This window comes from Xyrauchen texanus, chromosome 4 (assembly GCF_025860055.1).
Source record: "Xyrauchen texanus isolate HMW12.3.18 chromosome 4, RBS_HiC_50CHRs, whole genome shotgun sequence".
In the NCBI taxonomy this organism is placed as follows: Eukaryota; Metazoa; Chordata; class Actinopteri; order Cypriniformes; family Catostomidae; genus Xyrauchen; species Xyrauchen texanus.
Window position 1 is genome coordinate 5,101,707 of NC_068279.1, and position 22,423 is coordinate 5,124,129.

The 22,423-nt window shown below is 37.3% G+C and overlaps 1 protein-coding gene across 1 annotated transcript; it reads left to right on the forward strand.

Moving 5' to 3' along the window:
* Positions 1-1,535: 1,535 nt before the first annotated feature.
* On the forward strand, positions 1,536-19,831 carry idua (alpha-L-iduronidase). The gene is made up of 14 exons (XM_052116263.1): positions 1,536-1,878; positions 2,243-2,383; positions 3,192-3,274; positions 3,370-3,477; positions 4,120-4,215; positions 6,006-6,208; positions 9,749-9,928; positions 12,175-12,391; positions 13,506-13,715; positions 16,901-17,022; positions 17,771-17,896; positions 18,182-18,258; positions 18,352-18,452; positions 18,536-19,831. The coding sequence occupies exons 1-14, from the start codon at positions 1,688-1,690 to the stop codon at positions 18,622-18,624; spliced, it is 1,944 nt and encodes a 647-aa protein (XP_051972223.1). The 5' UTR covers positions 1,536-1,687; the 3' UTR covers positions 18,625-19,831.
* Positions 19,832-22,423: the final 2,592 nt, after the last annotated feature.

The window sequence follows — 22,423 nt, forward strand, 5'->3', positions numbered from 1 at the left end:
CAAAATTCTGAAAAAATAGAAAAGTGGCTTTTATGACAACAAAACTATTAATGTTAATACACACAACAAAAACATCAGCATGACTGTGATGATAGTTTATGTAGGTAAATATGTTAATACGTTATTATTATCATCGTTATTATTTTGGACAGTGTTTGAAAAAGGACACATCCAAAGCTTGCAGTGCAATCAGTAGAAACAGAACGGGTCGTGCAGTTTGGCTTTCTTGAGTAATGTAAAGAAATTGAAATGCAATGATACATTGGGTATTGGATATCGTTTGTTCTGTTATCATTTAAATTATCTTTTCCACATTTCTAATAAGAAAAAAGGGCAATACAAAATTACAAATACATTTTAACCCTTGTGCATCAATTTTAAAAAGTTTTGTCTGCTTAAAAAATATCTGCATCACAAAACTGATATAATAATATTATATATTTATATTATTTTCCACGTTTAATTAGTACATTTTATGATGAGTCCTGATCATAACTTCCAAATATTCATTCATTTTCAGGATTTTAACCCTTTAAATTACAGTTTTTTTTTTTTTTTTTTACATAATGCCACTGTTGTTTTTACACACACACACGCACACACTTGTTGTGTTTCCATGTTTTATGGGGACTTTCCATAGACATAATGGTTTTTATACTGTACAAACTTTATATTCTATCCCCTAAACCTAACCCTACCCCTAAACCTAACCCTCACAGAAAACATTCTGCATTTTTATCTTTTCAAAACACATAATTTAGTATGATTTATAAGCTGTTTTCCTCATGGGGACCGACAAAATGTCCCCACAAGGTCAAAAATTTCGGGTTTTACTATCCTTATGGGGACATTTGGTCCCCACAAAGTGATAAATACACGCACACACGCACACACACACACACACACACACACACAGAGACTTCACCCTCTGAAATCCATACCAGCACACCACACAATTTTAGCTGCATATATTCAATTGGCCTGCCGTGCTCTATAATACAGCAAACAGAAAATAGGAAAAATAATATATGCTCCATAGGCTAAACACGAGAAAATGGCGCCATCTGGTGGACACTTCTAACAATGTACATTTTGAAGCCAGGGCTCCTGAATGAAAGCATAATGTCATAGAATTCATGACTGTATGCTTTAGTGGCACCGGGATCAAATATTGCAGTTTTAAATGGGTTTCAATGGAGACATTTTTTCCTTAAGGACCTGAGTGTAACTATTTTGTGTACACAGTGTATTATAGATTTATTATAGGAACTCTGGTTAAATATCAAAATTCCCTCAAAAATACACACCTTTGGATAAATGTATGACGTTGGCATTAACACAGCCAAAATGATCGACAAAACAAGAACACAAAAATGTCCCGAAGGTCGGACAATGGTTAACTGAGTTTAACTTTAATCAAAAAGTTGAGGAATAAATGAAAGCAGCGTGGCTGTGAATGTTTTGGTTCCGCCAGCAGATGACGATTTCATAAAACACACGACGTCGCCGGTTAATGACGTCACTGCTGTTTAAAGTTGATGCAGTTAATTTTTTTCTCTTAAGGCTGTTGGAAGTTCCTTCACTTTGTGTACAGAAGGGACAACATGTGACCGAATGCTTCTGGAGCTCTAAACTTTAGATAACTGTGTTGTGGTTGGTTAAGTTTAACCGTAAAACCCATGCCGTAATGCGAGTGTTTATAAGTGACGTCAGCAGGATGTATAGATGTAAACACAGTTCATTGAGATGGATAGTAGTTATAGCAGTCCTGTTTATAAAACTGCATTCTGTTACCTCCAGTTCATCCGTGGAAGTTCAAGTGAAGGTTGACAAGCCACTCCGAAACCTAAAGCACTTTTGGAGAAGCACTGGATTCTGGTAGGAGAATGCAGAAATGAGTATAACTCAATACAAGATGTACTGTAGTTGTTTCATTGTGCTGTGATGCTGTCAGATGGTGATAGCATGGTACTTTGATATATATACCATGGTTCTGAATGATTACCATATTTACAGGATGTACCATGTACATAAAGGTGCTTCAAAGAGTACCATATTACATGTTTAAAACATGGTATTACCATGCAACCATGTCCAAAAATATGGTAAAACCATAGTCATTTTTTAGCTTTTTTTCAGTTAGTTATTCTATCCCAACATTACCAGGAAAACGTGACTATAATGTGATTGCTTTAGAGGTAAATAAATGGAAAATGTTGACTTTTGTTTCCTCTGTTTGCAGTCCCCCACAGCCCCACACCGACGCACACCTGTATGATCTCAGTATAGACCAACAGATAAACCTGGCATTGATTGGCTCTGTGCCACACAGAGGAATCCAACAGGTGCGAATACACTGGATGCTGGAGCTGGTTTCTGCACAGTAAGTCACACCAACCGTACAGCACATCATTTGCAGATCAGAGATGTTTCCTTTTTCCATTAAATATTAACCCTATAAAGCATGACATGTGAATTAATCATCGGAAATTAATTTTTTTTAATAGAGCTGTTTTCATTTAACATAATCTCTCTCTCTCTCTCTCTCTCTCTCTCTCTCTCTCTCTCTCTCTCTCTCTCTCATATATATATATATATATATATATATTAATCAGTGCCAATAGTTGGTTTTTGGAACTATCTGTTCTTATCATAAATCCATGCAAAAAAAAAAAATTGGACAATATGGAAATGTGCCCTATCAGCACATTCAGTATGTCTCGAAATTCATATCTCGTGAATAATAAGAAACCTTATTCCTCATTAAACCTCATCTGGTGAAATATATATACACAAAACTCTTCATCTGGTGAATAGAGGATATAAAAATCTTAATTTGGTTAATACTTAATATACTGTAGAGCATTGTAACTCTGACTCTGTCATTTCAGAATCCCCGGTGTGTGTTTCAGGCTTTGTTTATAGTTAAAAGTCCCACACGCATTTATTTTGGACTCTTGTAGCCTCTTAAGTCTGTGCCCGTCATAGTAAGTAAATATTTTTTTTAATTTTTTTTACCATTCTATGAATTTAATTGATAAACAATCAACTGATTAATTGGTTACCCGCCACCTTATTTATCCGTATTGGGAAAATCCACTGCCGGTCGAACAGTCGTTCATCTCCAAATAGGTTAAACAGATTAAAAGTTTATATGGTGTACTAAGATTTTGTCTCTGGTTTTACTGTAGGGTTTTCAATGGAGAATATCACTATAACTTCACTCACTTAGACCAATTGCTTGACCTTCTGTGGCAGAATGGACTGCAGCCGGGTATGTTATGCTTAAAACAGATTCATGGTTGTTAATTTTAATTATACAACCTGGCATTTAGATAAAAAGGATTGCTTGTTGCTGTTCTTTTAAAGGGTTTGAACTGATGGGCAGTGTGTCCAATGCCTTCGGCAACTTTGAGGACAAAAGACAGGTTACTGAATGGAGGAATTTGGTGTATTTGATTGCCAAAAGATGCATATGTGAGTATGACATTGAAATCTTACTTACTTTAGAAGACGTTTAATTAATAATATTAACAATATGGGTGGGGGGGTGGGGGGCTGGGTAACTCAGCAAGTTAAGACGCTGACTATGACACCTGGAGTCGCAAGTTTGAATCCAGGGCGTGCTGAGTGACTCCAGTCAGGCTTCCTAAGCAACCAAATGGCCCGGTTGCTAGGGTGGGTAGAGTCACGTTGGGTTAACCTCCTAGTGGTCACTATAATGTGGTGCTCGCTCTCAGTGGGGCGCGTGGTGAGTTGTGCGTGGATGCCGTGGAGAATAGCGTGAAGCCTCACACATGCTATGTCTCAGTGGTAACTCGCTCAACAAGCCACAAGATAAGATGCGTGGATTGACGAGGTCAGACACAGAAGCAACTGAGATTCGTCCTCCGCCACCAGGATTGAGGCGAGTCACTATGCAACCACGAGGACTAAGAGTGCATTGGGAGTTGGGCATTCCAAATTGGGGATAAAAAAAAAATATATATATATATAATAATAATATTAACAATATTGTGGGGTTTGAACCTACAACCTTATGATTACCAGCTGAGATCTTTAAGCTCTACCAGCCCAAAGTCTGATTGTGTGTTTGTTCTAATTGTTCTGTGTGTCCAGGGAAATACGGTCTGGGCTCTGTCTCTGAGTGGAACTTTGAGACGTGGAATGAGCCAAACAATCACGACTTTGATAACATCACTGTGTCAATCCAAGGTAGAGTTACAGTATGTTCAATTTATTTTAACTAGATGCATTCCAATATTCCAAAACAAGAATGCAAAAACATGTGTGTATCAAAACCCTTAAGCAGTTAAAACAGTTTAACCCTTATCAGCTCCTCTGAAATATGATATCACTTCCTTTATACTTTGTCTTTATTTAAGAATTAATTTAAGAGAGTTATTGTAAATATGGTCACGCTGCTAAAGGGCATTGTTGGGTAGTACTGAGTATGTACAGATCTTCAGATTTGATTCGAATCCGATTCACAAAATCATGATTCAATTCTGATTCCGATGGAGGTATATTTAGGTTATAATATCTATTTTGCTTACATAAATTCTTGTAACACTTTATTTTACAGTGTCTGTGTTACCCATATTATATGTTACTATTATTTATTACTATAGTAATAACAATAAGAGTATGTAAGAACAAGCCACTCTACAAAATAATACATTGTAATTACATGTAGTTCATTACTATTACTCAGTAATTACATATGTAAATACACAGTAGCATCAACACTGTCAAATAAAGTGTGACCGAAATTGTCTCTCATCTAATGCTGTTAAATATACCGGGAAGCTTCTTAATTGGTGCATTATAAATGAATTACAGGACCCAAACTATGCAGTTCAATTACTATTTATTTAACAGATATAATAATCAACACAACAATCAGTATTTTGATAATCGGAAATTCTGAATTTGACCCAACTCTATTGTTAGGTACATCAAACAGCAGACTACCATTTTCCTGTTATAAAATGTTTAATACGTAATAAATTAGGCAACATTTTTTAGTAAAAATTTACTTATATAGTTGAAAAATTTAAATTCTCATAATTTACTCACCTTGTGAAATATGACTTTATTTCTTTTGCAGAACACAAATGATTTTTAGAAGAATATTTCAGCTCTGTAGGTCCATTCAATGCAAGTGAATAGTGACTGAATCTTTGAAGCTCCAAAAAGGAGAAAAAGTTAGCATAAAGGTAATCAATAAGACTCCAGTTGTTTAATCAATGTCTTCTGAAACGATCCTGTTGGTTTTGGGTGAGAAACAGACCAAAATATAACTTTCACTGTTCATCTTGCCATTGGAGTCTCTAGGCACGATCGTGATTTCAAGCTCGATTACACTGCCTAGTGCTTGACGCATGCATAGAGCACTAGATGGCGCTATAGGAAGTGTAATTGAGCTTGAAATCATGATTGTGTCTAGAAGGTAACCATCTCACGTCAAGATTCTCACGCATGTGCGCATCATGATGGCCAAGCAGAATGCTGTCAGTACAGTGAGAGTTATATTTTGGTCTGTTCTCACCTGAATCCAACTGGATCACTTCAGAAGACATGGATTAAACCACTGGAGTCTTATGGATTACATTTATGACTAATTTATGTGCTTTTTGGAGCTTCAAAATTCTGGCCACCATTCACTTGCATTGAATGGACCTACAGAGCTGAGATATTCTTCTAAAAAAATTGTGTTCTGCAGATAAATGAAAGTTATAGACGTCTAAGTTGGCATGAGGGTGAGTAAATGATGAGAGCATTTTATATATTTTATAAAAAGATATATTCCCTGAGATGGAAACAATAACAGAATGTTATTCTCTGGGTTCTGCACACACTAGCTACTGTAGGTGTGTATAGCTGTTGCCATATGGTGTATTTCAACCATTTTATAGATTTAATCGGAAGAATTGTGGTTATGCCAAAGGCAATGCATTCACCTCATTGTGGTGAGACACATTTTTCTGGCTCCACTCTTCCAGGGTTTCTGAACTATTTTGATGCCTGTTCTGAGGGGCTTCGCGCAGCGAGTCCACTGTTGCGGTTTGGGGGTCCGGGAGACTCCTGTCACTTTCCCCCTCGTTCGCCGTACTGCTGGGAGATGCTAAAGCACTGTTACAATGGCACGAACTACTTCACTGGAGAGACGGGAGTCCGGCTAGACTATATCGCTCTACACAAAAAGGTACATTTATTGAATGTTATTAATTTTAATTTATGCCTCCTAAAATATTTTAAGGCCGAAACATACTCTATACACATACATGAACGCAGACACTTCTAGCTACACAAGCGCGATGTTGTGCGTTGTTGCTTTCCAAAATGTATCAGACCGCAATAACTCAGTGCATTGAGTGCTAGTACATGTTGCATTGTCATCACTGCCACAAGGGGCACTATTTCAGACATTAGTGTGAACTGAACGCTTTGAATAGAATATTACTGAGCAAGGTATATACAGTGGGTACGGAAAGTATTCAGACCCCCTTAAATTTTTCACTCTTTGTTATATTGCAACCATTTGCTAAAATCATTTAAGTTCATTTTTTTTCCTCATTATCGTACACACAGCACCCCATATTGACAGAAAAACACAGAATTGTTGACATTTTTGCACATTTATTAAAAAAGAAAAACTGAAATATCACATTGAGTGTCCCGTTGTGCTCAGAAATATATCAGATTCCAGACTTAAAATAGGTTTCAAATGTAGTTTCATGTTGACGGTAAAGCACAAAGTATACTTCGATTTTGGCGCGAACGCTCAGAGTCTGCATACAGTCACATACACAGGCGGTCGGCGCATGCGTGCTACGACTGTTGTTGTTTTTACTTTGGTCTCCTGTTATTTACCGGTGATTACATCTTCTAGCGTTTCTTGGTGACATCAATGGCTCAAATGTGAGTATTTCCACCTTGTGGATCCTTTAATCCGTGCAAAAAATTCTGCACATTTTAAGACGTGCAGATTCAGTGTTGGAGCGCTCTGCTGATGACGAGATTTGCGTCACCCGTCCTGTACGCGGATTCTCAGAGTTCGCATCTGACCGAAGTATACTTTGGGTTTAAAGGGGATTGTTTCTGTAATGCATTGTGCAGAGTCCTGGTTAGTAATGGATTACATGTAATCTGGATTACGTAAACAGATTACAAAAGCAAGTACTTGTAATTAGACTGAATTCCTTTATAAAATATTAGTAATCAGATTAAAGTTACTTTTAATAGATTACATAATTACATATTAATCTGGCAACGGCAGTAAATTGTTCATAATTTATTAATTCCCCTAATTCTTATTAAAAATCATTTACATTTTTCATTCTAAATCAGCCTACCGGTGAGATACGTTAGATAATGCCATCTCATGACAAATAATTATGCAAGTTACTGCATAACTTGCTGTGCAAACACTGCTGATGAAATACTGTCTATATCATACCCAGTGACCTTCACTAATTATTCATTCTAGAAAACAATCCTCTCCTAAATAAGAATACTTCAAAACACCCTTTTCTGCCATCTTGGCCAAAACATACATATCAGTTTAAATGTGTTTTTGTGTTTCATGACCCTTTAAGTGTCTTTTTTTATTTCACTCAGTCAGGGGCGTGGCTAGGATCTTGATACATTGGGGGCTTAGCCCAGTACCCCGCCCGCCCGCTTTTGATAACTACTACTTCTACTCATAGGCACATAATAATAAGCAATAATAATATAAATGGGGGGTCTGGGGGACCTCCCCCAGGAAATGTTGGCCATTAAACACTTCATTTCCTGCATTCAGGTGCATTTTTTTTAGCATTTTAAATGATAGGTAAAAAGATAGAATGCTTTATTTGTAGAACTGTAACAGCTATTCACAGAAACACAAATAAATAATGCATGAATATTAAATAATTAATAATGTATCCTGAATTTTACTTGTAACATTGGATAATGGGAAAAGGTAGAGGTGACTTGTTGAGTCAGTGACATGAATCTAATTATCTATTAATCTAACCAAATTAACCTCAAAAACATGAAGTTTAGTACTGTTTTCCGAGCTCACTCACTTTGGGATTGTAGCCGAGGCCGTTTGCTGGCCTCAGGAGGTGGAGGACTGCCGTCTTGACGGCGCTTAAAAAATTGCCGGATATCCATTTTTACATTAGACGTTTGGGCTAGTGAGTGACGGATGAATCTTGATGCAGTCTGCTGCTTCCTGCTGATTGGTCAACAACACAGCACGCTGTATATAGCTGGTAGTAGTCAATATCGATGCACGCGCATGGAGCGCATTATGAAAGACTTCGTCTTAGGTTTAACAACCTATGAAACTATTAATGAACAATATGAAACTAAAACGACATAAGCTTAATTTAAAATGGCTTAGGAACTATCTATTTAGAGGTGGATAAACGCAATTTAGAGGTGGATAAACCCACTTTGGAGGTGGGTAAACGCTATTTCCGAATTTTGGGAGGTGCGTAAACGGCGTTTATGTGCGTTTAGCCTCCACTACATCCCTGAATAACGTTAATTTACACATCGTGTTTCAATCGCCAAATCAGATGTAGAGGCTACTTCATCTACATTCCTCACGAGAAACGGATTATGGCTCACAAAATGGATTAGCTATAGGCGAAATAGTAAGGTCCCACGTACTTTATATATACAGTACATGTTCTGCATTAATACCACAGTGAGTAACTTACAGGGCTAGTAAGTTAGACCAGGGTTTGCTTAAGAGCCTTCACCGACCTGAGCTTAATGATGAGGGAACGGCGCCAGTAGATAACTCTTCTTGCCTCCCTCAGTATCGTTCATGACTCCTTATTTTACTTTTTAAAAAGTGTCTAATGTCCATAATAGCTACCACCAGAAGCCACAAACAACAATGACAGTCAAGCCCTAAAGCTGTAAGTTAACCGATGACTCTTTCAGGCTCTCTCCTCTGGTGCGCACTCTAAATACAAGCATTCTGTAACCATAGTAACTTTGATCTGCTTGAACACATTTTAATCGTCTTTAATACATGATTCGAAGGATAGATTAAAAGACCCGATACATTTTTTAAATAAATACAAAATTATTAAAAAATAATAATAATTATCAATAAATTCAATTTTTTGAGATCCGGGGCTATAAAAAAAACTTCCGGGGCTGAAGCCCCGGATGCCCATGTCTAACGACGTGCCTGCAATCAGTACTGGACAAATAGTGAAGCGAGTACAACACAAAATTCAAATCAAATCTCATATTTTTCTTAAATGCATTTAAGTAACATTATGTCAAAATAGTAAAGATTGTCTTATATAAATGCATGGGACATCCAATAAATAAGGTTTAGGTCAGAGGTACTCTAAAAGTAATCCAAAATCAATCAGAATAGATTACCTAAAAAAAATATAATTGAAGAGATTGCGTTACTGATTGCAATTTTAGTCTTGTAATTTGTAATCAGTACCAGATAACAATTCAGAAGTAATCTTCACCCAGCACTTTGGATAAATGCGCCAATTAATAGCTAAATTAATTATTTGTATTAATTAATACTCTGTTAGATATATAGTATAATTTGATTAATAATGTTATATTTGAATTGTAGTATCATTATTGGTAATGTTGTTTGTTTTCATTATTTGCTCCCAATGTGGAAAATAAGACATGACGACACAGGGATGTAGATTTGGAGGTTTTCGTCCATGGTAAAGTGCTTGTTTTTGTTATACTTTGTTTCATTGAGGGAGGGGGAAGCACATTACCGATCCTGCAGCAGGAAGTAGCCACAGTGCAGGAGATCCAGCAGCGGTTTCCTCATTTTCGGTCTGTGCCGATCTACAATGATGAGGCAGATCCACTGGTTGGCTGGAATAAACCGCTCACCTGGAGAGCAGATGTCACCTATGCAGCCATGGTGGTTAAGGTAAAGAAAGAGTGCTCTGCTCACTCAAAGATCTAATGTCATCACCTGGGATTTTTGTAATCAGTAATACATAATAATAATGTCATGTACACATCAGCATTCTTGATTGGTCCTGGAACAGCTTTTCTATCAACCAATCAAGTCAGCCCATATCCAAACCAGAAAAAATCCCAGAAAATGTTCCTCTAGTGTAAATTACTTTAAAGACCCATGAAGTGGTGTGATAATCAAAATTTTCTTTCATTTGTTGAACTGTTCCCTTTTGAAACAGGAAATTGGGGTGGGATTATTTTTAAATGACCAATAGCCTTTAGTTAACATCACAGCCTGGTAAAACCTTGATTTGGTGGGCAGTGGTAGCTCAGTGGTTGAGGCTCAGGGTTACTGACCAGAAGGTCGGGGGTTCAAGCTGCCACCATTGTGTCCTTGAGCAAGGCACTTAACTCCAGGTTGCTCCAGGGGGATTGTCCCTGTAATAAGGGCACTGTAAGTCACTTTGGATAAAAGCGTCTGCCAAATGCATAGATGTAAATGTTCTTACTAGATGCAGATGGTATTAGGTTGAGGGACATTCTAGAGAGCATTTTATTGAATTAAAACAATTAGCACGCACCTGTGTGCACGATGAGTCCTCAATATTTTTGGATTGCTTTCTTAGAAGAGAAAGACTGTACATTTTAAATAGAGATGTGCACGGATAGATCAGTTAACCGTTCGACGCGCCTGGATTCGAATACCAGAATCACTATAGGGGCTTTTCCACTGCACGGTACAACTTGACTCAACTCGACTCTGCTCGCTTTTTGGGGGTTTTTCACTGTGGATAGTACCTGATACTTGTTTTAGTACCACCTCGGTCGAGTTTCCAAGCGAGCCGAGCCGATACTAAATGTGACGTCAAAATCCTGCGGATCACTGATTGGTCAGGGAGAATCGTCACTACCAGCGTCACTGGATTTCACACGACATCAACCCGCTAGTTTTAAAGTTAGCTACAGCGATAGCAGTATCATTTGTTGATGCGCCTTTCGAATTGTGAAATGGCTGTGCGCAAAACCACGGGGTGGTCAATAAACGAGGTGCAAACGATCCACTCATTAGCAATGAGCTAAAAGAAAAAGTCTCTCAGGAAGTGTCTCAGCTGTTGGCCGTACACGGCTACCATCAGACCTACCAACAGTGTAGGGAAAAGTAAAAAAAAAAATTTTTTAAGTGACTACAGAACCATCAAGGAAAAGTGGAAGTGGTTTGACCAAATGGACGCTATCTAGACCAGCAAGCAATGGGAGGGAGAGTGCCCTGGCCTGGCATTGATACACGATGGAGGATGGTATGTTTTGTACCATCCGCTAACAGCTAGCGGTCATGTTATTGTTTTGGTCAGTTTGTGTCGTGTTTAAGATGATGTCACGGCAGTAGAGGCTTCGCAACTATGACGATCAGCCTATAATCCCACCCACGTTGAGGGGCACTAAACTGCAGTGGAAATGCAAGCTCAGAAAAGTACAGCGAGTAGAGTCGAGTCGAACCGTAACGTGCAGTGGAAAATTGTCATATTACACGTGCAGTAGAGGTCCTTATCCCGATCCGTTCTGGTCAGTTTTTCAAGTATAGGGAAAGTTAGGGACTGTTCACACGTGTTGTTGTGTGCAACTGTGCTGTTTTTGCAATTGTTTTTCTATCTAAAAAAAATCTGGATGGACGTCTTTGACCGTTGCGCCGCATCTCACTCTTTTTTCAGAGTCTCGTGCAGGCTCAGGTTTAGTATTTGATGTATTTTCCGTTGGTTAAGAATACTGTGTTTCTTACAGGCAGTAACCGTTATATTATTATTTTTTTATTGAATTTAATGTGAGTGATTTTAGCATTTGAAGATCTATGTATTGTGCAATTTAGTCTCATAACTGTATTACCTGCTAATGTGAGTAGCGTTTGGAATAAACGTCCAGACAAATTACCGAATAACCGTTCTTTAATCCTCGCAGTTAACCGAATATAACAAGTGGTTACCGTGCACATCCCTAATTTTAAACGCTTAAAAGTTTTTGTTTAGTCAACTATTAGAAGTACACTAGCTAATAGTTGCTTCAAAGATAATATACATAGACTAAAAACAACAAAACTCTGATTTCCACAAAGTAATCTGAGCACCATACACAAGTTATATACATATATATCTTGATAATTCATTGAGATAGATTTGGTGTGATATTTGAGTGATTGTTTTCCTCTCTGTTGTGTTTTAGGTGATCTCACAGCATCAGAACCTGCTCATTGCTGACCAAAACAATACAATCAACTACACGCTTCTTAGCAACGACAATGCTTTCCTTAGTTACCACCCGCACCCGTTTACCCAGCGCACTCTCACCGCTCGATTCCAGATTAACAACACAAACCCGCCGCATGTGCAGTTATTAAGGAAACCAGTCCTGACTGTGATGGGCCTTTTGGCACTTTTAGGTAATATGTGGTCATTGTTTAAATCATTTCAAAGTTTAAATGTTTTGGGCACTGCATGAGTTTCATGTCAATTAGAATACTATAAGAATACCATGATACATGACAATAAAAAAAGCAAGCATAGTACATGTTCAAAACAAGGTATGGTATTAACATGGTACTTTTTACGACAACAGTACTAATGTAAATTTGTAATTTTCTCATTAGGTTGGCTTGACGAAGCCAATGCACTGTTATTAATTATACAAACCTTTTTTTCAAAACTGCTAAACTGAGACCAAGATTTCGGACTTCCACTAATGTCTCCTATAGCTTTGAAGCTGCATCCACCAAACTCGGCATAGACCATCAGACTGTTCTGGAATAGTGTACTATGTTTTTGCTAACTGATCGGAATTACATTTTATGCCCGTCTGGCACCAACAATCATGCCACGGTTCAAATCACTATGATCGGATTTCTTTCCCAATTCTGATGGTTGATGTGAACATTAACTGAAGCTCCTGACCCATATCTGCATGATTTTATGCACTGCACTGCTGCCACACGATTGGCTGATTAGATAATTGCATGGATGATTGTTGGTTCCAGACGGGCTGGTTTGAGCATTTCTGTAACTGCTGATCTCCTGAGATTTTCACGCACAACAGTCTCTAGAATTTACTCAGAATGGTGCCAAAAACAAAAAACATCCAGTGAGCGGCAGTTCTGTGGAAGGAAACGCCTTGTTGATGAGAGCGGTCAACAGAGAATGGCCAGACTGGTTTGAACTGATAAAGTCTACCATAACTCAGATCTGTACAATTGTGGTGAGAAGAATATCATCTCTGAATGCTATTCTGAAATGCAGAATGGCACTGTTTTGGTGGCACGAGGGGGACCTATACAATATTAGGCAGGTGGTTTTAATGTTGTGGCTGATCGATGAAGATATCGGTTATCTGACTATCTATCTATTCAGCTTGCTAACTGTTTCTCACTTTAATGTCTGTATAACCATCAAATATAAAACTTTTAAAACTAGTTTAAATTTTCAGACAAGGCTTTAAGCCAACTTAAAATTTGTCTTGACACACTTTACTATATGGTTTTCTTTTTATTTCTTTTTGTTCAGGTGAGACTCAGGTGCATGCAGAAGTCTTGACTGATGGTTCTGGAGTGAACACTTCAGTAGGTGTGCTGGCCAGCGTTCATGTCCCTCAGGTGCCGTACACAGCTGATAGCTGGCAGACCACAGTCCTGTTATATAACAGCAGAGATAACCAGACCTTTTCCACCAGTGACATCATCACTCTGCGCCTCAGTGGAATACCGCAACACAGGGGTCAGGAACCACATATGACACTACTAGTGACAAAAAATTAATTAAAGATAAGAATCAGGGGCCGGATTCACAAAACGTTCTTAAGAAGAAATTTCTACTTAACTACCATTTTCTTCTTGGTTTCTAGCTTAAGAAAAAAGTTACAAATATTTTGTATTCCCGAAAAAACATCTTAAGAAAGTTCTTATCTTTTTTCTCAAGATTGTTCTTAAGAAAACACTTAAGATGCATTCAAATTCTCAAAGAAAAAGAAGTTATAATCCTTAAAAATCGTGGTAAAAAACATCTTAAAGTTGGGATAACTTCCCAGTTGGATTCAATTCTAAAAAGTAAGATGTTTAATGAATTTACTGGGTTTTTCATGTTGAGTCTGAAGTCGCAATGGCCTGTTTATGTAGAAATGTGATTTTACATTTACGCATTTGACAGATGCTTTTATCCAAAGCGACTTACAGAGCCCTTATTACAGGGACAATCCCCCCTGGAGCAACCTGGAGTTAAGTGCCTTGCTCAAGGACACAATGGTGGTGGCTGTGGGGATCGAACCAGCAACCTTCTGATTTCCAGTTATGTGCTTTAGCCCACTACACCACCACACATTTTAGACCAAAACACGTTTCTGACTGTTTTGTGTTTAATTATATGTTTATTTTCAGCTTGTAAATGATGTAAATGTCATCACCAAATTCAAACATTAAATGTTGTTTTGAAGTTTCTTAATCTGGTGATCAATCGTGATGATTCAAACGGATGTGCTGCATATAGCGCTCTCTCTGCCATCTTTAGAGTTCATAGAAACATAAGAATTATAACATTAGAAAGCTGAGACTTTCTTTTTCTCCCACATCCACATCTCTATCAGAGTTGGGCACAGCGGAGACAGCCTGTGCCACCCTTTCCCATTTACCCCCCTCTTAATTTCCAACATGATATTATTGTCAAGCATCCCAAGAACTTTTTCCTTGCAGTAACTTCCTCAGGAATAACCTCTTGTCTACTAAAGGTTTTGTTTCTTTACTTTTCCTCCATGTCAAATTATAAGTGATCAGATGGATAGCAGCAAGTAAATTCTCCTATGACGGTTAATGTCGTTAAACTAACACATCTTATGCACTTTACATTCAAAAAAATTTTTGCGAGGTGCTTGCTATTAAAAAAAATTAAAAGTTAAAAGTTACATTTATTGTTACAATTTAGTTTACAAGGCAACTCCACGAGCAGGCTGATCAGACAATGTCAAAGTCTGTCTTTATATTCTTTTTTCAAATAAAATGAAGATGTTCTTAAGAATTTTTCAAGAATTGCACTAAGGAATGATCTTACAAACTTCTTATAGTTTATCCTAAGAACTTTCTTAATTGTTTTCTTAAGAACATTTTCGTGAATCCGGCCCCTGGGTTCTAGTTATTTCTTTAGTTTGTGACTGTTGACTGCTCATTTGTACAGATCTTTAAATAATTTCTCACAGAAAACCTGGAAATATCATGAAATACATTTTAGACCTCTGCAAAATGATCAGATTCTCTGGATTTACTATTTATAGGTATGTGTTTGAATACAGTGAACATTTTTGTTTTATTCTATAAACTACTGACAACATTTCTCCCAAATTCCAAATAAAAATATTGTCATTTAGAGCATTTATTTGCAGAAAATGACAACTGGTCAAAATAACCAAAAAGGTGCCGTGTTTTCAGACCTCGACTAATGCAAAGAAAACAAGTCCATATTCATTTATAAACAACACAATACAAATGTTGAATTTGGGAAGAGTTCAGAAATCAATATGTGGTAGAATAAAACTGATTTTCAATCACAGCTTTCATGCGTCATGGCATACTCTCTACCAGTCTTTCACGTTATTGGGAGACTTTATGCCACTCCTGGCGCAAAAATTCAAGCAGCTCGGCTTTATTTGATGGCTTGTGACCATCCATCTTCCTCTTGATCACATTCCAGAGGTTTTCAATGGGGTTCAGGTCTGGAGATTGGGCTGGCCATGACAGGGTCTGGATCCGGTGGGCCAGAGAAACTGATAAATCTTGCTGTGGTCTCTTCATTTTTTCCAGAGATGTATATATTTTTAAAAAATCCTATTAAAAATCCTTTCATACATTCTAATTGTTATGCTTTGCTCTAAAACTTCTCATTTCCGATATTGACTTTTTTATTATTATTATTATTCCTCCGTTCCTTAGTGTTAGAGAGTTGTTCCGTTATAACTCATTGGTTCATCAGTATATCAGTGGTCTTTAGAAGTGAAATAAAACAATACGTGAGTTTGTTGTGACACATGGCTTCTACTATTGATGCATGAAGATCTTCTGTTGATGAGTTACTGGTAATGGGAGCCAGCTGTGTGAAATCCTCACGCCCCTGGCATCAAGATGTGCACTAGCAACTGACATTGTAGGCTGTAGCCTTTAGCCTACTCGTTAGCGCGCTCGTCTCCCACGATGGCTGACACCGGTTCGAATCTCACTCGGAGCGGGTGAAGCAGGACCGGTTACACACATACAGTATTTAGTAGCTTATGACAATGTTTACTTTATAGTGTTTATTTTGCAGTACATTGTAGATGACTGTAAAATTGTGTGCTTCGTTTCCCTTATGTGTTTGTGTGAGCTGGGAGCACAAATATTTCAAAATAAGAGTCCACATTGTATTATGGTCTTGTTCATAGCTAAAGGTCCTGTATGCGCCAAATCAAAAAAAAATTCAGGCTAATATTGGGATTTTGGTTGTACAATAAATTGCTTTTGGTATTTTATTAACTTTGGACTCGTGTTGCCTCTGTGTATGTGCCTGTCACTGTAAGGAATGACAGAATTGTTCTTGTATTCAATAAATCGATTTGTAAACATTTTAATCAGCCTTTTCTACCAGCTTACTATCAGAAAAATCTGTCAACCGCTAGTTTAATGTCTACAAAATGATTAAATAAAAAAAGATCATCCAATAATAGCAAACTACTTAAAAAGTCATGTATAGTCAGTGGTCAAAAGGTGTTGAAACCCTGAAGAATGAAATGCTACATTACCTCGTAAGCATGAATATGGAACTTATTTCCTGCTGTTCACCTTGAGCTTTATTCATATAAAAGCATCTTATTAAGAATTCTGTCATCTTTGCGGAAACTCAAAAATTTTCTTGTATTTACACTTATATGCTGTTTGTGTTTTTAGGACTAATGTATGTGACACACTACATGGATAATAATGTGACAAACCCATTTAAGCTGTGGGAAAACATGGGCCGACCAGACTACCCCACTGTACAACAGTTCACACAGCTACGGAGCCAAGAGGTTCAACACACACACACACACACACTCCTCAAAAACGAAAACACAAACAAGAACTTTTATAGAACTTAAAGGGATAGTTCACCCAAAAATTACAATTCTCTCATCATTTAATGCCATCCCAGATGTGCAGAACACAAAGATTTTAGGAAGAATATTTCAGCTCTATTGGTTCTCACAATGCAAGTGAATGGTGACCAGAACTCAGAAGGTCCAAAAAGGACATAAAGGCAGCATAAAAGTTATCCATATTACTCCAGTGGTTTAATCCATATAATCAGAAGCAATATGATAGGTTTAGTTGAGAAACAGATCAATATTCAAGTCCTTTTTTACTATAAATCTCCACCTTTGACCAGCCCCAACGAGTATGTGGCTAATTGTGAAAGTGTAGATTTACAGTAAAATAAATCTGATAATCTTCATTTGTGTTCTGCAGAAGATAGAAAGTCATACACATCTGGGATGGCATGAGGGTGAGTAAATTACGAGAGAATTTGTACTATTAGGTGAACTATCCCTTTAAATGGGACATATTTTGCTCTTCTGTTGCCTTTTTATTCTATTTCCTGAAGTCCACTTATGATGTCATAATTTAGTTCTACACAACCTTTTTGACACTAAGAATTAAATAGGCTGTTTTTGCTGTAGATGTGTAAACATGGATGGTCATACATGGTTGTCATTTCAAAGGTTCAAGAAAAATCCTGTTTTTAATTATATATGTCCCTTAAATGCATATACGTTTTAGGATCCACAGACTGTTGGACCCCTTCCAGTCCCCTCTGATGGCTCTTTGATGCTCAAGACAAGTCTTCCTGTGCCCTCAGTGCTGCTCATACATATGTGCGCACAGTCTAAAGAAGTGCCCGACCAGGTAAGTGACAATTTGAATAACAAGTAACAAAATGTACTTTAAAGAAGCAAAAATGTAAGGCAATATGTGGTGAATTTATAGCACCTGCTGTTCTTCTACACACAAAAAATTCTTAAACGCTTGTTGGCCTGCACAGGAAATTAATTTCAGATGTTTACATTCCAGGTATATGTTATTCCTTCCAGACTGTGAAATAACATTAGAGGTTTTGAGTGTTATTTCTTCTGTGGTGTGTAATGTTTATAATTATCCTTTGGTTGTAATATTTCAGTTGTTATTCCACAGGTGAATGGGGTTCGTTTCATCACTATCACTAAAGACCAAGTTTTGATTGTTTGGAAGGATCATTGCATCGGCACAAAGTAAGAACTATAAAAGCATTTACAAAAAGCTAGCTCTTTAATTAACGGCCCTAAATAAGGAACGTAACTGGATGTAATGGATGCCATTTTTAGGTGTATAAAGACATACGAAGTGGAGTTTTCCAAAGACAATAGCGCTTTCGAGAGGATTAATCACAGAGACACAATGTTTACACACTTCACTTATTCACCAGGTATGACTTCAGATAGAATCTGAATTATTGACTTTAAACACCGGTGCATATATTGATATACATCTGCATTTTTCCCTCTACAGAGAGTCTGGACGTGAATGGTTACTATAGAGTGCGAGCCGTCGATTACTGGGGAAGAAAGGGGGAATATTCTGTCACAGAGAAGTATTAGAAGAACTAGCATTCTTGCAGAGCCAGAGTTTTGATTATTGGCATTCATTTTGGCCACTCTGCAGCGTGTTTTAGCCAAAACAACTCCCAGTTAGACAAGTGATTGTTTGACTGACACAAAGTGACCAACTACAGTTAATTTTGTTTTTACATGCTATTAAGGACATAGTCTTGTTCCAGGGGCGGCTGTGGCTCAGGTGGTAGAGTGGGTTGGCCACAAATCGCAGGGTTGGTGGTTCGATTCCCAGCCCACACGCCGAAGTGTCCTTGGGCAAGACACTGAACCCCAAGTTTCTCCCAATGGCAGGCTAGCGCCTTGCATGGCAGCTCTGCCCTCATTGGTGTGTGAATGGGTGTATAAATGGATGAATGAGACGCAGTGTAAAGCACTTTGAATACCGCGAATGTATTTGTCTTTATTATTATTACTATTTGTCTTTTCATATGACTTTCAAATAGTTTTTTTTGCTTCAAAATTAAGTTTGTAATGTTGTGATTCACCTCTGAGCTGGTTGGTTCGGTTCATGGCTTAGAACACTATGAAGGATTATAATCAAATGGAAAGAAACTTACGGAACCAAGATGGCTGAAAAAGTGGGCGGGCACTGTTGTGCTCTATATGCATCAAATGATCTGTAGGTAAAGCCATCCCAAGCTAAGGAAAGGTTTTGAATGTTTAATCCTGGATTACGAATCTAGCTTGGCCTGTATGAATTATTTTTGAGTTGCAACAATTTGAGATTTTACAGTTTTCTTCATGCGATTATGGGAACCATTTTAATTGTAAATGCTGCTCTGTGAACATTTTCTGTCTCAGCCCACACGATCACATTTTGAAGGATCTGAACAATCCAGTTGTTTACATTATATAAAAAAATTATGAAAATATGGTACATTAATAAATGTTTGTCAATCTTAACTTTGATTCAATGTTTTGTTTTATTTTTACATTAAATATACTTTGTTAGTATCATATTGAAACATTTTATCATTACTGATTAAAGAACAAACCAGTATCAGAGATCAATGTCATATTAATATTTGCATGCATTGACAAATTATTTCACAAAATGAGGTATTGAGACAAGTCTGGCATGATAGGTCACAGGAAAACAGTGTAGTTTGTGGAAAAGGCATTGTAAAAGCAAAATGGCAGAAAACAAGTCTTAATTCAGATTTACAATGGAAACAATACAGGCTTCATTTTGGGCTGCTCACTTCAGGATTGTGTCCTCATTTGCTGTTGAACAAAAGAAATTTGGAGTTAGTTACATCAAATTAAAAAATTAGTCGATAAAAAAAAATTGCTAATTGAAGAATAGAAAATTCAAAAGCTACCATTAAAGGGTTATTTCACACACAAATAGGGCTGCAACTAACGATTATTTTGATAAAAGATTAATCTAACAATCATTCGACTATTCTGCGATTAATCGTTTGCTCTTAACCGATTATTCTACTTGTGTCCTGACTTAAACGGTTGTATTAAACGTGCTTGCATCAATAAAGTGGGAAAAAAAATAATCTTTTAAAAGGGGGAAACAATCCTTGAGTTTAATTCGGTAAAGAAATTCACTGCAAAAAAAACTTAGTGTTTTTGTCTTGTTTTCCATTTTAAAATGTCTAAAAATCATTAAAACAAGATACATTTAATTGAGAAGCAACAAATATGATATTTAGACTTGCTTTAAGAGAATGTATCGTTTTAAATATTTGTATTGGAAAACAAGCCAAAACAAAAACAAATAAAAAACATATTTTGTTGCAGTGTATAACGGGATGAAGACTCTCTCACCTTTCTGATCACTTCAATCCATCTTTAACTCACAAAAAAACAAACTCTCATATTAATAAAGCTGCGTATTGCCAGTTTTCTTCATATGATATGATAGAAATGCACAGTGACACATTTTATGATTCAGTAAATCTCCAGTCATCATGTTATAATCTAGCTGCAGCAAGCGTGCGCACTCGAGGGACGAGCCTCCCCGTGACAAGTGTTCATCAGCCGGGTGCAGTTTCAATCTCTCCCCCTTAGATCGGGACATTCACACAACTCATAGAAGAGGCTCTGACTGCACAGAGAAATGCCAGATTCAGAGTTTGTAGTTAATGATATGACCTGCTTCCATATTATTTGAACTTTAATAAAGATATAACACATTAAAACTGCATTTAAGATGCAACACCGGGGTGTTTCCTATAAAGAGCTCAGACTCCACTTATTTGGTATTTTTGTATAATTCCCTTGTACTTGGCGCTCTACATCACCTGAAGCTGTTTAGAGTGCATCTGGACTGTGAGAGCGGTGTAATTCTTCCTCTTCGCGCAACACTGAAGAACTGCAGTGCTGCTCTTGTGCGTCATCATTAGAGTTTAACGTGATCTCATGTTACGTTAAATGAGATCAAACGACTACTCGACAATGAATGTTATTGACGACAAAAAATTGTCAACAAAAACGTTGACTATAATCGTTTCAGCCCTACACACAAATTAAATATTTGTCATCATTTTGTATGATTTTTTTCTTTTCAACGGATTACAAAGGGAGATGTTAGGCAGAATGCAAGTCTTGGTCACTATTCACTTTTATTGCATCTATTCATCCGTACAATGAAAGAGAATGAGTACAACAGTCTGCCTAACATCTCCTTTGAGATCCATGGAAGAGAGAGTCATGTGGGTTTGGAACAACATAAGAATTTTCATATTCTTTGAACTTTCCCTTCTAAGGGAAAAGAGGAAAACGTACCTTCTGCGAGCTGTTTAGCGATGCGTTCCTTTTCCTCTCTGACCTTCTTCTCCTCCTCTTCAATCCTCCTCTCCTCCTCTGCAATGGGCTTCAGATGAGCTGAAGATAACGAAAAATATTTTAATGGAATTTAATTGCAATGTTATTTGTGTAAACATATAGTTATGATTAAATTAAACTGTTGTGTAAATTTTGAAAAACAATTACACTTAGTAAAGATTTTTACTACTACTTTACTACTCACCCTTCTATCATCTTAAGCTCATATTACTTCCTTCTGCAGAACTCAAACAAATATATTTTGAGATATAATGTGTTTGTCCATACTATGCACGTGAATGGTGACCAAAAGTATGAAGCTCCAAAAAGGACATAAAAGGCAGCATAAAAGTAATCCATAAAACTCCAGTGGTTTAATCTATATCTTCTGAAGCGATATGATCAATTTAGAGTGTGAACAAATCAAAGTATTATTCCTTTATCTCTGTACATCTTCCCACTGTATTCTCTAGGCACGCTCATGATGAGGCTGGATTACACTTCCTAGTGCTTGACGCATATGTGAGCGCTAGATGGCGCTATAGGAAGTGTAATCAAGCTTGAAATCATGATCGCCAAAGAGACTGATGATTTCAAGGTTTATAGTGAGAGGGGAAAAAGGGAGATTTTTGGTCTGTTCTCACCCTAAAACTGTACGATTTTGGCCATGATTCTGCCGTCTGAGACAAATTTCCCTGTAATGTCCCTGTAATAAGTGCACTGTAAGTCGCTTTGGATAAAAGCATCTGCCAAATGCATGAATGTAAATGTAATCTAAAAGAAGAGACGTACTATAACTCACCTTTTTTGTTTTCCCAATGAGTACAGAACTTTGCTTGTGGTAGATAATTATTACCGTAGGCTAACTCCCCCACTGGCATTCATTCTCAACATCTGTAATTTTGTGTATTTGTGATCAGGATGTCTTATTAAAGGCATATTTGTCAGGAGATGGAGTGGTACTGGAGCAACAGAAATGCTGATGCACTGACTTTCTGAAAGAAAA

Excerpts from the sequence above, each read along its gene's own strand:
- idua (XM_052116263.1), top strand. The coding sequence starts at position 1,688 with ATGCGAGTGTTTATAAGTGACGTCAGCAGGATGTATAGATGTAAACAC. Across the intron at positions 3,275-3,369 it reads GCAGAATGGACTGCAGCCGG|GGTTTGAACTGATGGGCAGT; the intron begins GTATGTTATGCT and ends GTTCTTTTAAAG. Across the intron at positions 6,209-9,748 it reads ATATCGCTCTACACAAAAAG|GGAGGGGGAAGCACATTACC; the intron begins GTACATTTATTG and ends TGTTTCATTGAG.